Consider the following 16,187-nt stretch of genomic DNA (forward strand, 5'->3'; position numbering starts at 1 on the left):
CTTATTACTTCCTGGCATATTGCACTCAATGTAAGGTAGTCTGTATAATTTGTGCTGTAGTTTGAATGTTAGATACTTTTTTGTAAGTCGCGTTGGATGAAAGCGTCTGCCAAATGCATAAATGTAAATGTAATAGCTCTAAACATTTGACATGGGTTCACGCAGGGACTCCCCTCCTAGTTCCCAAGCACTAAAACTTCAGAACATTTCAACTTCAAAAATACATATTTAAATATGGCCTAAGAAAGCTGCTTCTGCTACAACCCTATAACCGTTCCTAAAGTACTCCTCAAACCATTAAATGCTTAAGAACACGTTTTGTTAATCAACATTGCATTTCACTTAAAAGGGAAAATAAATAAATAAAACCTTTAACAATAATTTGTTTTTCACTATATGCCTTCTGATGTTAAAACTCACAGACATGTTAACAAGTTTTTAAAAAATAAATAAATAAATAAATAAATAAATATATAACTTGATTTTCATTGGAGGGGTCTTTAGTCAAATTGACTTGCTAGCACTGTTGAGAAATGTCTGAATTATTTTAACTTCACACACGGGCATCTGTCGAGTTCTGCATTCTTAAAATACTTTCCTATTTAAAAGATATTTATGGAAAAAACATATTAGGTTCGAGCAATTAATCAAAATTGACATTCAGAAATTCTAATAGACAATCTCACCTACACGGATTATATAACATTCTTTTAAAATTCAGTTCATGTTCTTTGTTAATTTTGTACCCCCCACCACTGGCAACTGATACCAAAGAACAATTCTGTGTTATGTTTTAACTTTAGTGAAGATGGCACTGAATAAAGAAATCAAATGTACACAACTCTGACAAAAATACAGCAACCAAAGTTAATACACCAGTCTGTTTCAACACTTGAAGCACAACCATTTTTCCAAATATGACCAGTGTATAGTTTAAAAAAGTCAAGCAACCAGCAGCTTAAGAAACAATATCCCAGCTTTAATTTGAACATATTTACAGTACAAGTATTGACAGCGAATTATGAGTGCAAAAAAAAAAAAAAAAAAAATAGAAACCCAATAATTTCTCGACTTGTGATCAAGGTAAATTGTTTAATTAATTGTCATATTGCCCAGCAATAATTACATTCGCACTTTGCCTTCTTAAAACCTATGGAATGTTTCCAGCTCTGAGAACCTATCTGGAAAAGAAAATCTCCTGTTCACTACATGCGTGAAAGGACAAATATTTTCGATTTGTTAGACACCTGGAGACAAATCAGGTAAGGCACCAGTTTAATAAAAATAAAATAATAATATAATAAAAGAAAAATTATATTAAACTCATATTTGAATGGCTCAAGCTCTATCATCTGAAAAAAACTGAAGCAGTAAAACATTTAAGTAACAAAACAGTGTTCAGTATTTTACACACAACGGTCTTCGTGATGTACTAAAAACTGAAGAAATCAGTTGTTTGTTTGTGTTTGCTTGTTTTTAAATTTCAAGCTTACATTTAGCTAAAGCTAAACATGGCATGACCATTTTAAGTTCCCCCCCCCCAAAAAAAAATAAAAAAACCCAAAGAGAATATCAAAATTCTCACTGAATCAATAATCACTTCTGCTGCATTTTTCCTGTTGCCATTATGTACACTGCATATATGTCTGCTTTACGAATGCAGGGAATGTATGTATCCCGTACTCTCTATCAGTATCAAGGGAAAAAAATTACCCTAAAATCTTAGTCAATAGTTACAGTGACTTCACTGCACTTTGAACGTAAATGTGAAATGAAACGTTGAGGTCGACATGGAGGATCTACTTTCTTTTTTAAATGATCAGGCAGGTGCCAGTTCCGGAAACAGTTCCTTGCTGCTGATCCACACAGTGGAACTTCACAGCGTCCACACTGCCATGAAGTGTCACTCCTCCTGCCTTCCACCTTGCACTGTTTGCACACTCTCCGACCCCCTTTGAGACGTTCAATTTCATGTTCCAATGGTACAACTGGAGGCACAAGGATCTTCATTTTGACATCACATAGCTCAGCACAGAGCCTCCTTTTGAAATCTAGGTATGTCATTGTTTTTAATGATTTGGTTTCACATTGCTCTTTGTACAGCAGGTAGGTGTTTGCTACAGCCATGTCCAGGAAATGAAAAAAGAAGGTTTTGTACCACTTGTAATTTGTTCTGTAGTTGGTATAACTCTGAAGTCGCTGGTCAGACAAATCAACTCCACCCATATACTTGTTAAAAGATTTGACTGGTGCTGGCAGAGGAATTTCACAGGGTTTCCAGGTTCCGTCTGGTTGTCTCAGCCTTCTTGTTATCACATTCCCAGCAAAGGCTTTGTGGATGGTAGAGCACATGGACACCACTTGTGTATCCTGCCACTTCACAAACAAAAGCGGTCCCTGTCGGATCCATCGCATACTGCCCCGCTCCGATGTTTTGGTCAAAGCGTTTTCCTGGGTTCTAGGAAATCCTGATCTGTTTTCTCGCACTGTGCCACATGCTCCTATCTTCATCTCGTATAGATCCCTGAACAGAGCCGGACTTGTGAAGAAACTGTCACAGTATAAAACATAACCTGTGCCAAGAAAGCTAGGATTCACAAGAGACATTACAGAATCATAACTTAATCCATTAGATGTACTGTATACGTCACTACTGGTGTAGACTTGTAAATCACATGTATACCCAGTTTCTGAGTCACACAGGACAAAGAGTTTGTAACCCCACTTATTAGGCTGGAACTTTAGGAACATCTTCATCCCGTTCTTGACCATTGTCGGTACCATTCTTTCATCAATTGACAGGCGTCTCCTAGGATGATAAAATGCTTTGCATGACAGCTTTATGCTCTCCATCAGTGGCCTGATTTTTGCCAACTTGTCATAGCCTTCTGTTCCCTTCTTTGTGTTGTTTTCACTGTCTGTGTCTGGGTCGCTGATGTGAAAGCTCCAGCTGATGGCCTGAAATCTTTCTCTGCCCATGACTTTCCGAACAAATGGAGTTTGCCACACATTATCTGATCGCCAGTAATCTTGTATTCTAGGACAACGAATGATACCCATGTACACAAGTATTCCACAAAATTTCATGAACTCTCCTGTTTCCACAGGTTCCCATTTATACTTCTTCCCTTTTTCTTTCTTTATCTTGGCATTTTTGTTGGTGTTATTACACAGGCTTGCAATGGTTTCCATGGAAAAAAACAACTGAAAAAGTTCAAGTGGACTGTATTTTCTATCCTTGAGCAGAGATCCTGGATTTCGGGCAGGAAGGAATTTATGGTGGAAGAGGTCACTGTCCTCCTCATCTAGATCCTTCCAACTTTTTGACTCTTCAAAGAATTTATTTTTCCTGATGAAGTATTAATAGCAACTATTAGTTTTCTTGCAGCTATATTAACAAGTCAACAGAAAGTCATATACTTACTCATTGGACTCACTGTTGACCGCATCTGGACACTCTTTTGCTATTAGACTCTCAGACCCCTCAGCCTGCCTGTGTAAACAGAAGAATACTATAAAGAAAAATAGCATTTACTCCACACCCACTTCAGATTTGCTATCATTTTATGTTTGGTTTTAGTTTGCTTGGCTCTCAGTTTCCAGTAAATTCTTTCATTGTGAGTTGGATTATTCCAACTCTGTTCTAACTTAAAATATTAAAATAAAATTTATAATCTTATAATACAGTGTGGACCATTTATGTGTATAAACCTTAATAAAATGGGAATGGTTGGTGATATATACATCCTGTTTGTGGTACATTAGTATATGGGAGGGGGGAAACTTTTCAAGATGGGTGGTGACCATGGCAGCCATTTTGAAGTCTGCAATCTTGGATCCAAGCTTTTGTTTTTTCAATGGGAAGAGGGTCATGTCACACATCACAAGAAAAACAATGGTGTGCTTGGTTTTAACGTAACTTTGTTCTTTCATTAGTTATTTACAAGTTTCTCAACATTTATAAAATGTGTTCAAAGTGCTGCCCATTGTGTTGGATTGTCAATGCTACCCCATTGAAAAAAACAAAAGTTGGATCCAAAATGGCCGACTTCAAAATGGCCACCATCCATCTTGAAAAGTTTCCATCCATCCATCCATTATCTGTAACCGCTTATCCAATTTTAGGGTCGCGGGGGGTCCAGAGCCTACCTGGAATCATCGGGCGCAAGGCGGGAATACACCCTGGAGGGGACGCCAGTCCTTCACAGGGCAACACAGACACACACACATTCACTCACACACTCACTCTTGAAAAGTTTCCCCCCTCCTATATACTAATGTGCCATAAACAGGAAGTTAATATCACCAACCATTCCCATTTTATTAAGGTGTATCCATATAAATGGCCCACCCTGTACAACAACTCACAATCCTTAATATTACAAAATCATACTACATAATGACTACGCAAACACCGTGGAACACATACAAACTTAACCCTCCTGTCGTGTTCTGACCGATTTACAACTTAAAACACTCATAAATATTATGTTTTACATCTGATTGTCTCAAGGACTTATATCTTCCACACTATGCACTTGAACATATAAAAGTAATGATCACCTCTTTCATTAAATTTTGAGTGTCTTAATCAACCTTGTTCCCGGTCAAAAGTGACCGCCATAGAAAATGAATGGGTATCCAAGCTATATTCATCCATCAGACAGAAAACATCCCCATACACACCACCCCAACTCACTCACTGACCCACATTTCGGACTGAACAATATCTTTTGCGGGTACACATTTTTTTCCCATGCCTTTCTGCCTGTCGCCCATGTGAACCACACCTTCCAGATGAATCAATGTATCATCTTCACTCAGACTTCATATATATAGCTTGATGTTCGCCTTGCATTCCTTTTACTCTGAGCACATTGAGTAGGCGACTGACCAAGCGGTTATCTGTCGAAGAGGTTCTGGTCCAGGTTTTTGGACATGATGAAGAGGGCACTGAAATTGAACCAGAGCTAGAGGAGGATGTCTCAGATGTGGAAGACCTGGCCTGTGGCACTGTTCCACAACATCCTTGATGTGTGTGCTTTCTACGCATATGTGGTGTGGACAGCCATCGACCCAACCTGAAATCAGGGGAAGAGTTTCAAAGGTTCCTAGCAGAGCTGGGAAAAGCTTTGGCGAGTCCTCTTATTCAACGGCACCAGCACATTCCCCACACACCAGCCTCTGCCAGTCTGGTTTGGAGTGTGCAAGCCCCAGCCCCTGCCCTGGCTGCTCTCCCCCAAGAAGGACATGGGCAGAAAAGGAAGCGCTGTGAGCTTTGTGCCCCTAGAGACAACACTTATATAGACTGTAACACTTATCCAGTTCAGGGTCGTGGTGGGTCTGGAGCCTACCCGGAATCAAAGGGAGCAAGGCAGTAACACAGCTTGGAGGGGGCACCAGTCCTTCACAGGACAACACACTCCCATATTCACTCACAGCAATGGACACTTTTGAGTCTCCAATCCACCTACCGTGTTTTTTGAGCATGGAAGGAAACCGGAGTTCCCGGAGAAAACCCACACTGACACTGGGAGAACACACCACACCCCTCACAGTCACCCGGAGCGGGACTCGAACCCACACCCTCCAGGTCCCTGGAGCTGTGTAGCTGCGCCACCGTGCCGCCCACATTATCTATATGTTCATTTTGTAATACATTTTCAGTGCCTATTTGTATTTTCACTGCAATTATTGAATGTCTAATTCTATACATTTATGTTAAATACTACTTTGAGGCAATGTTCAACATTTAACAGAATAACTCACGCCAGTGTGGGGTCGTCCAGCACAGGGTCCATTGCGTTTGAAAACATTTCTTCAGCGTCTGAAAGAGCGCTTTCAAACCCAGATCCCCGGTCTTCATCTCCCGAACCGAACGCATCCTCGGCGACATCCTGGGTGGTACACCTTCTTTTCCGAGGCATTGGCATAGCTACACTTTGAGTTTATATTGGCTTCTTAACCGTATTAAACCCCCCTTTTCTTTCGAAGGCGTGCTTCTCTGTAAAGTCGTTGTTTATCTGAGTACTCAGCTGATTCTACAGAATGAATATTTCAGCAGCATAACTTAAAAACAACCCGGCTATTTCCTCAAAATAGCTCAAATAAAAACGTTTATGATTATGACACTATCTGAAACGCAGTACGCATAAATACCTCCTTTTAACTACTTGAATCTACTTAACAATGCGAATCTGCGGCGCTGAAAAGCACGCTGACTTCACAACAAACGCACCCGCGGCTCCCGGGCTTTCTTTCGTGCGCATGCGCTCTAAGTCCTATTCGGTACTGAACCGGTTTACACGAATCGAACATTCGATTCAGCCGATTCCGATGGACGAGTGAATCACGTTGATAAAAATACTGCTGGATACAACTGGGGCGGCACGGTGGCGCAGCTCCACCATACAGTCATACAGCTCCAGGGGCCTGGAGGTTTGTGGGTTCGATTCCCGCTCCGGGTGACTGTCTGTGAGGAGTTGGTGTGTTCCTCCGGGTGCTCCGGTTTCCTCCCACAGTCCAAAAACACACGTTGCAGGTGGATTGGCGACTCGAAAGTGTCCGTAGGCGTGAGTGAATGTGTGTGTCTGTGTTGCCCTGTGAAGGACTGGCGTCCCCTCCAGGGTGTATTCCCGCCTTGCGCCCGATGATTCCAGGTAGGCTCTGGACCCACCGCGATCCTAACTTGGATAAGCGGTTACAGATAATGGATGGATGGATACAACTGAGCCTAATCTTCATACTAACCCTAACATTATTCCTGTGTAAGCCCTTATTCCTAACATTTAACCTAAAAAACGGCTTATCATTTTACACCCGTTTTCACTGAACTCCCACTAAAACACATTAGTTGTCAGTTCCACCTCAGTTCCGCCTTAAATGTCACAAAATAGTATCTTAAAATAATTACATTACATCTCAAAATGGCTTAGAGTCATGGGAAAAATAAATAAATAATATAAGACCTACCAATATAAAGGACGTATGCCAAAAAAATAAGACAATTTCTCAACAGGATTCATTATAGCAAAAATTAAGATACGTCAAAATAATATTAACGCTAAATAATATATAATCAAGGTTTGCAAATATTTACCTCTCCTTCTGGAGAAGAGAATGAAATGTATATTTATGTAATAAAATTGGACTCTAAATCCACTCTTGTACGATTAAATGTACATTTACACTGTTTGTACCTTTAGTGACAATACTGTACCTGTACAGTACAACTTTCTTCTGAGAGTGTGGAGATGACCTTACCTTGTTAGACATAAACCTAACCATTAGGCAAAGCATATGCCTGTATGCTGCTACAAACGCTAATCCTATACCTAACCCTAAATCATGTGTTTTTGTTTGTTTGTTTTTTTGAGTGACACAACTGACACATTAGATCTTGTGGACAAAGGTCTGCATGACAAGCTTTATGTGTAGTACCATGTTGGTTTCATATATTTGAGAAACGACTTTAAAGGTATTAGTATATAACCAAATATTAATTTAAAATAAATATAAAAAGGTTAGATTGTTCTCTTTTACTACAGTCGGTCTTGTGTCCTGTAAGGAGGACTTTTATTGTGTAAATATGCTTTGAGATGGTTCTTGATGGTCCCCTCCCAGTTCATTCTGTAACTGGTGGTTGTCGTTCAGAAACTGATCCTCCCTGACCGAAGTTTGGGGCTGTTCGTTTTGTATTCATTCATTAACTTGGATGAATTAATCAATTAATTAATTGTCTGTAACCGCTTTCCCAGTTCAGTGTTGCAATAGGTCTCGAGCCTAACCGGAATCACTGGGCTGGGCGCAAGGCGGGAGCACACCCTTGAGGGGGCGCCAGTCCTTCGATACACACTCATACATTCACACTTACCAACGTGTGTTTTTGGACCGTGGGAGGAAACCGGAGTCATGCCGCCCCCGGTTTTTTGTAACTATAACCATAACTATGTAACTAGGCCATTGAGAGTCACAAGTTAACTGGTTTAACTTAATCAGATGAAGTGTCCCAGGGTTATAATATTTTATTTTTTTGAAGTTAATTTTATTACTATACAAGGTAAATTATTTTCACAGATGTTATTTTAGTATGCATGCCCTTCTACGAAAAATTTTACCTAGGTTTGTTTCTAACATCTGGTGAGAGAGATTAAACACTTGTATAAGTGACACTTCCTGTCATTGTTCTCTTGCAAAACTCAAGAGGTCATTATTCTCTTGAGAAACCAATCAAAGTGTTTAGGCTGACATTAAATTTGACCTGTTTGTATGGGTATGTTTATGAAAAAAAAATGTGTGTAAATTATAATGTGTGCTGACAAATGTAATAAGTAAAATACATTTTGTATTAAATATTACAAAAATATCAAATCCCAAATGATTTAATTTAAAAGTGTGTTAGAGGAGAATGTAGATTTCACTGTAAGATGAACATTTTAAAGAAAACTGAATAATTGTAAACTTTTTGATGTACAAAATATTTTGAACTAAAATGTCTATTTTGAGCTAGATTTTCAACACAGTACTTATATTCTCCTGGATGGTGGTCAGGCAGGACATTTCAGTAGTGAGTTATTAGTGGTTAGTATTTAAATTAGTCTTCTGTTCATTTTAATTGAAGCATCCTTTAACAGAAATAAAATGTATAGCCACAGCATGAATCCACGAATATTTGTACACTATTGATTGAATTAAAATTTATATTGCACTCCAGTCAAAATACATCATATGATGTTACACACAGACCAGGCTTGTCATGAAATTATGAATTACATGCTAAAGCAGTGGCGTTTAAACTGGGGCAGGGTTATAAAGTGAGTCTCAAAATGTTATCACTTCTTTTTCATTTTGTCACTTTTATATGCACCTATTTAATTTGTACATTTGTCTCAGGGATATGAAAATAACTTTTTTTCATCATGATCATTGTATTTATTGAGTCAACAGGGGGCATCAGAAAGCTGGATTTTCTCCTTCGTTTTTATTTCTGCAATATTTTGTTCATGGCCTTGAATTGCATGATTGATCAGGGTCATTTTGGGGTTCTCTGTTGGAAAAGGGCATACAGAGGTGGGCAATTTTTCATGACTTTCAATTTAACTATTTCACCATGGTGCACCCAAGTTACATTACACCTTTAATTTGGAGACAAATAATTTTCGTTGTTGAAAATGAAAGAATAAATCACATAATTATTTAAGCTTTTATATCAAATGTAAATTATTTAATGAAATTAAATAATCAAATGTAATTAATTAATTATCCTTATTAATTATCTCTTTATCATTTTAATTATATAATATAGTCACAAAAAACCCTCCATACAAAGCACAGGACTGTTCAAATAACCCAACTTCACCAAATGTATGATTTTCTTATAGAATTAAAAAAATAAAAAGGAAAACATTTTAAAAATGTAAAATCAAAGTCTACTTTATTGTCAAAACTACAATATGCAGGACTAAAATATCATAACTCTTAGACCTATGTTGCAGCAATAAACATTTAACATTAAATAAGCACAAATAGACACTAAACACTATATATATATATATATATATATATATATATATATATATATATATATATATATCCCTGATGTTGACATAAAAACATAAGTGACATAGGCACCTAACAGTAATGTCAGTATGGCTAGTGCAATTTTAAACAGTAGTGCATATTTGGATGAGGTCATAGTCCACCTAAGAAGGCAAAGTCCTGTATTTAATGGGGTGTCAGTATCCTGAGTTTGTGCACTGATTCAGGACCCACAGTGTGTGTGTGCAGGGGGCAAAGAGGGAGGGAGGACAGAGCAGGCAGAAAGTTGAGCACCCTGACAGCCTGGTGGACAGAGCTGTCCCTCAGTCTGGTGGTTCTAGCCCAGAGACTCCACAGTGTCCTCCCTGATGGCAGCAGGCTGAAGAAGCTGAGTAATGTGTGAGAAGATTGCCTGCCATGCAGAGGGCTTTCTGAGTGAGACGGGTGCTGTGTATGTCATGGAGGGAGTGGAAAGAGGTGCAAACGATCTTCTCAGCTGTTCTCAGGATGTGCTGAAGTGTCTTGCGGCAGGACACGGTGCAGGTGCCGTACCATAAAGTGATACAGCTGGTCAGGATGCTCTCAATGGCACCTCTGTAGAGGTGCACATGATGGGGGTTGGGGATCTAGCTCTTTTTAGCTTGTGGAGGAAGTAGAGGCGTTGGTGGGCCTCCCTGGCCAGTGATTCTGTGTTGACACTTCAGGACAGGTCCTCTGAGATGTGAAACCTGGTGCTGCTCCTCCACAGAGTCCACAACAAGAGTCCAGTTTGCTTCATCATTGTTGCTGTTAAGACCCAACACAGTTGCAATATCTGCAAACTTAATGGAGAGATTGGAACTGTGCCAAGGTGTGTAGGGGTGCATCAGCAGAGTGAATCAAGTTCAAGAAGTTTGTTGTCAGTTCAGCAGTATACAGTGTTTACAGTACACAGTGAAACGAAATAGCGTTCCTCCAGGACCAAGGTGCTACATAAAACAATGTAGCACCTTGGGGGGGGGGACTGCAATTTAAAGTGTATTTGTGCTGTAAACGATAACTGGATGTAACCATGATGTAAACAGGATATGTGTAATCAGTACACTCATTTTCAGTATATCATTTTCAGTCCAACAAACCAGTGTTTTGTGAAGTTGTGTGTGTGTGTGTGTGTGTGCGTGCGCTTCTTCAGTCCAGTCTCAGTCTCTAGGTGTTCAGGAATCTGATAGCATGTGGGAAGAAGCTGTTACGGAGTCTGGATGTGAGGGTTTGAATGCTTCGATACCTTTTTCCAGACGGCAGTAGGTTGAAGAGTGTGTGTGAAGGGTGTGTGTGATCTCCCACACTGCTGACTTGCTGTCTTGGTCACAGATGCACCAGCAAGTCGTGCACCAACAATTTGTCCTCTTTTGAACTCTGGTATGTCACCCATTATGTTGTGTGCATTGCAATATTTTGAGCAAAACTATGCTCTTACCCTCTGCTAATTGAACCTTCACACTCTGCTCTTACTGGTGCAATGTGCAATTAATGAAGATTGGCCACCAGGCTGGTCCAATTTAGCCATGAAACCTCCCACACTAAAATGACAGGTGTTTCAGTTTCATTGTCTAACCCCTGTAAGTGTGGTCATTATGTTGGAATACAGCTGGTTAAAGTGGAATGGTTTACGGTTAATCACAGCCTATAATCTTATGTTAGCTATTTGTATTTCTGAGTATAATCTATTTTACGAAATCTATAGGCTAATCAGATTGGTTTGTGCTTTCAATGACATATGTTTGGATCATCAACTGAAGAGGACTTCTTTTAACTATGTAGTGTTTGTGAGTATGTGAAGTAAATAACATTATCTTTGTACAGTATTTTGTAAGCAACTATTGCTTTCTATAATAATTTGTTGCTATGTGTTATGGCCCTTTGGATGGATCTACATATTGGCCTGTATTTTGAGGATAATATATCTGAAAATCTGAAACAGTTTACAGTTTAATTCTTCCACTGACAACCTACTTGGCTGCACATTCTTAAACAATTCATGTCTGAAAATCTGAGCAGATTATACCACATATTAGAAATTGTATTCATTTGTTATATTTGTATAAATTTATTATGAAATATAAGCAACCAGCTTCCAAGCAGAATGTTGCTCAGGGCCCACAATTATTGTTGTTTGTGGCGTCATTCTGTATAGGGCAATTTTACCATTGGTGTTTTGTAGACAGGGGTGTGGTTTGAAACCTTTAATTTTACAGTCTTACGTGGCTGCCATATTTGTAACTGATGGTAAAAATATTCAAGTTATTACTGTTTGCGAGCGAGTCAAAAAGACACCATGTTATTAACTTAGCTATAATTACATATAGGTTTTTCTAATGATACAGCCAGGCACCACTGAAGTGTAAAGCGTAAACAGCAGTCCAGAGAAACACTCTGCAATTATTGTTTCCCACTAAAGGATTAGAGTTTGAGGTTCATTAAAGATTGACTCCCCTCTCTGCTCTGTGAAGCACAGAGAGTCACTGTACAGAATCATGTTGCTAGGATATTGCGAGATAAATAGCCTAATGGCTGGTACTGGGGAAATTCTTCTCTGTTGAGTGTTATCTTCTGTTTGTTCAGCGTGTGCTAAGCACACACTAATGAGACGAGGGGTGGCATGTTGACGCTGAGCTGTACATACAGAATGTTATTTGAGCTACAAAATTGTGTTTTAGGTGCTCACATTTATTTGTTGCCTTACTGCATGCCACTTAAATATAGCCTTACAGACCAGGTCCACAAATGTGGATTTACAAAGTGTAGTGTCCACATGTAACTAGTGACGCTGTGTGCACTAACGGCGCCATTGGGGCTTGGTACAGCCTTTGAGCTGATGTGGATCTACATGTAAGAGCATGTAAATTGAGCAAGGATGGGTGGGTGTATAGGAAACCCGACCTCACTGATCCTTTGATCCTTCTGGGAGTATTGTGGGCTTAATTACACTGACAAAGAGACAGCCAATTCTAGACAGTTTTTATACTTGATGTTGAAACACTGCTGTGAGGATTTAATTGCTTTCGGACACTATAAATATTAGCAAGATCAAACACGGATGTTGGGAGTATTCATTTTCATTTTAAACAAATCCAACACATCCCAAATGTGTGCCATCCCTGAAAAAAAAAACTACTACTCTACAGCTCAAAGATGGGTACCTTCTTTAGCCTTACCTCTCTAGCTGACAATTTGCATTGGAAATAGTGACCTTAGGCTTGGGTAGCTGCTGCTATCTCATGCTATTGGTGGAAGTTTTAATACAGAGATTATACATGTGTGCAAGTAGTGGAGCAGCTGTCAGCATTAAGTATTTGGACATAAAGTGTAAACAAAAACAAATAAATGTTTGCTAATGTAAATTAAACCATGTGAACAGTAGGTGGTGCCGCTGCACCGAGTCCATTGTTGCCTCTTTCCCCCTCTCTCTTACAGCTGCTCTTAGATTCATAAGTTATTCCAATGGAAGCTTGGGGACTGGCAGATGCCATGAAGCAATACTGATATTCAACTTTAAAAAGCCATGAGAGCATCCTGCACAAATTCATACGTTAAATGTCATAAAACGTTTAACTGACACTAATGTTTGTTCATGCTCCATCCACTGTGTATGGTGGTGTGTTGCCTTGGAGAGGAAGTCCACAGAGAGTGGTCTGGCTGATTTGTATAAACAGCTCAGTGGGTGTGACTGAGCTTAATGAAGCCCCAGCTGAGTGTTTTTCTAATTCTAAAGTTCCTGTAGATCATGGTGATTAAACAGAAATCTGGACATAATCTGGAAAGTAGATAGCAGCAGATGTCTGTGTTTAATTAAACTCAGTTCTTTACTGCAGATACAGTTCCTCATTTTTTATCATGAAATAAGCTCTAGTTCAGTGCTAACAGAGAATTTATACCACAGCCAGACAGAGTTCACACTCCATACCATGGCTCTTCCCTCTGAGAACACATGTGGTCATCCCCGCCCCCGCCCCTGTCCCCCCCCCCATAAGTGGAAGACAGACCAAATTTAGACATCCAGTGTTGACAGTATGGACACAGGAGGACGTTCATATTTGCTAATATTTTTTAAATGAGTGTACAGTTATGAATACAAAGAGTATGTTTTTGAAGATTCTGTTTTCATTGTGAACTGGATTGTGGTAGATCTAACTCTCAGGATGTTCTCTAAAATGGTCTGTTTTGAATGGAATACTGTGGAAGCAAAATACCCCATTTGCACATGATGGATAAGTCCCACCCTTTTTTTCCAACAAAGGACACTTGTAGAAGAGCACTTCAGTTCTCTGCACTCGGTTCCTCAAAATGAAGTCCCCGTTATAAATAAATGAAAATGAAGACATGTTTTCAACACAAGGGATGGATTCCAGAGTTTACACTTTTGACAGGTACATTTTCAAATACAGCTTGTTTGTCTTGTGAATGTTTTTCTTTCTATACTCCCAATGTGTTCTAGAGCTATCATCTACATAAATACTATAAATTAAAAAGTCTGACCATGTTGTCTTTTAAAACCTTTTAAAACTGTCTTCTGAAAGAGTTTAGGCTCTGACATGTATTCATCTCTTATACAGAGAGTACAAGGGTTAACTTACAGTGACTAAAACACAAAGTTTTAAACAGAATGTAGAACGATTGTGTTTAATAATAATAATAAAAATCTCCAAAGAGTGTTATCAACCGTTGGAGGATTTTTTTTCTGTTGGCCCATCCCTAGGCATATATTTGACTTGCAAATTTACACAACATGCAGAAGACGAGCCAGTTTTGGGATGGGAATCTGTTTCAGTAGAATATTTGTTTTGTAGGACAGATCTGTTTGCTAAACTCGTGAGCATTGCACATGCTCTTATTATATCCTTTTTAAAGTATTACAACAAAAGCACACTTTAAAACAGTTTGAGTTTTTAATGAACTTAATGAGCATCAGCCTTTCTCTTTTCTATAGCATTTGTAAGCGTTAACAACACAAAAACAAATTTAAAACATATTTAGAACATATTTTTGCTTTCCTACTTTGTGGCTTTTCGGTTGAATGTGGGCTGTAGCAGTTTTTCCCCCCTCTTTCACATCTGTGCTTCAGAACAGTCTTTGTCTGCTTGGGCAGGAAATGTATGGTCAGCTTGTTAGATCAAGCGTCATCACTTAGGGTAAAGTGTTAAACAGATAAAAAGAAAATGTATGAAATGTAGAAATAAGAGCTGACACTTCTGTTTCACTTTCCCTATTTGTGACCTTGTCCTCGCTGGAAATGTTTTTCAAACCCAAAATAATCCTCCACTGTGCTTATTTTGTAAATATAAAACCTGCTGGTGCAGTTTGGAGTTTCTACACCTTACTTCACATGTGTACACTTCAGAATACATCAGAGTACAAGGACATAATGAATATTTTAACGTCGTGTTATTTAATAGATTATAATTTGGAACATAGATTATAGATTATAAATTATTACGTAAAGAATTTGTCCTAGCTTTGCCTGTGATATTCATACTTTAAACGTATATGCAGAATATTCAATGCAAATATTATTAGCTGTGAGCTACTGTTCATAGTCATAAATAATTCAGATTTCCTTGTTTACGCATTGTATTTGGGTTGTGACCCATCTGAAGAGGGAATAGGGTTTCCCTTAGATCAGCTCCAGATTATCCACAAGAGAGCGTGCTATTTTTCCTACTATATATAAGAAAACACTAACGATGCACTGCTTGATGGTGGGAATTTATTGAACAAGAATATTGAGATTTTCATTGGAGAATGAGATACAGTAGTGAAGTATAGTTGTTTGTGCAAAAATCTGTGTCTAAATTCTGTGTTACTCTGACTAGGACTAATGCTTCTTAGGGAAGCTGATTTTTTGTCTTGATTATTTGCTTAAGTCCAGAGGGCTCACAAAGCAGGATTTACAGCTTAAAGCCCAGTTTACAGTGTAAAATAACAGCTGTCTTATATGAATGCTTTGTGTCTAAGTGTAAGAGATGCCACAGCTGATTATTTAACAGAATTCTCAGAAACACTGTGATATGTGTGCTGATGTCAGTGTGTTGTAATGAGATATAAGAAATTCTAGTGTCATTCAAATTGGCCTTTAAAAGTTTAATCCATAATTTCTAACATTGTTAACAGTTCTTCTTTGGCTATTATTGGTTGCAGTTTCACTACATCAGGTGCCATAGAGTACATCACATAATGTGTTGCAAATTCAGAGGTATTAAACCCTCAACAAACCAGTTATTTTATGATTTGCAGTGTTGGATATGACAACAACATGGTCACAAGTATTGCACAGTGTAAATGAATAAATCTAATAGTAGATTTGTCTGGAATTTGCTTAGTTATAATTTCTAGATTGTCAAAAATGTCTGGGATTAGGTTTTTACAGCAGTCTTTACCTCCATCCCAGTTCTTACACTAAGCCCTACGTATGTACTTTGATAAAGTCTCATGACACTGTTGAAGAATGAGGAAAAAAAGGGTGCAAGTGTTCAAGTGTTCAAGGGGTCTGAGAGTTTAAAGCAGAAATGGGACACACATTGTCTCATGTCCCTTTAGCTGTATTCAACACTACGGCTTAAACAACATTCACCACGTTATTCAGCTGAGCTTGGCTCAACATTACACTTCTACTG

The 16,187-nt window shown here is 38.7% G+C and overlaps 2 protein-coding genes across 6 annotated transcripts in view; one reads left to right on the top strand and one right to left on the bottom strand.

Moving 5' to 3' along the window:
- Positions 1-978: 978 nt before the first annotated feature.
- Positions 979-6,107, bottom strand: LOC136687456 (piggyBac transposable element-derived protein 4-like). Its single transcript, XM_066661872.1, has 3 exons — positions 5,770-6,107; positions 3,425-3,493; positions 979-3,349 (listed from the first exon to the last, which is right to left on the bottom strand). Exons 1-3 carry the CDS (start codon positions 5,931-5,933, stop codon positions 1,723-1,725), a joined length of 1,860 nt encoding a protein of 619 aa, XP_066517969.1. The 5' UTR covers positions 5,934-6,107; the 3' UTR covers positions 979-1,722.
- Positions 6,108-13,812: 7,705 nt separating this feature from the next.
- The window catches only part of LOC136687471 (SLAM family member 5-like), a 53,293-nt gene continuing 50,918 nt past the window's right edge, over positions 13,813-16,187 (top strand). For 4 of the 5 annotated variants that reach the window (XM_066661909.1, XM_066661903.1, XM_066661913.1 and 1 more), the window contains exon 1: positions 13,813-13,943. In XM_066661909.1, coding sequence (XP_066518006.1) covers positions 13,883-13,943 — 61 coding nt within the window. In that variant the 5' untranslated portion in view covers positions 13,813-13,882. The remainder of the gene's footprint in view (positions 13,944-16,187) is intronic. The other variant, XM_066661902.1, reaches the window with a different exon arrangement.

This window comes from Hoplias malabaricus, chromosome 2 (assembly GCF_029633855.1).
Source record: "Hoplias malabaricus isolate fHopMal1 chromosome 2, fHopMal1.hap1, whole genome shotgun sequence".
NCBI lineage: Eukaryota > Metazoa > Chordata > Actinopteri > Characiformes > Erythrinidae > Hoplias > Hoplias malabaricus.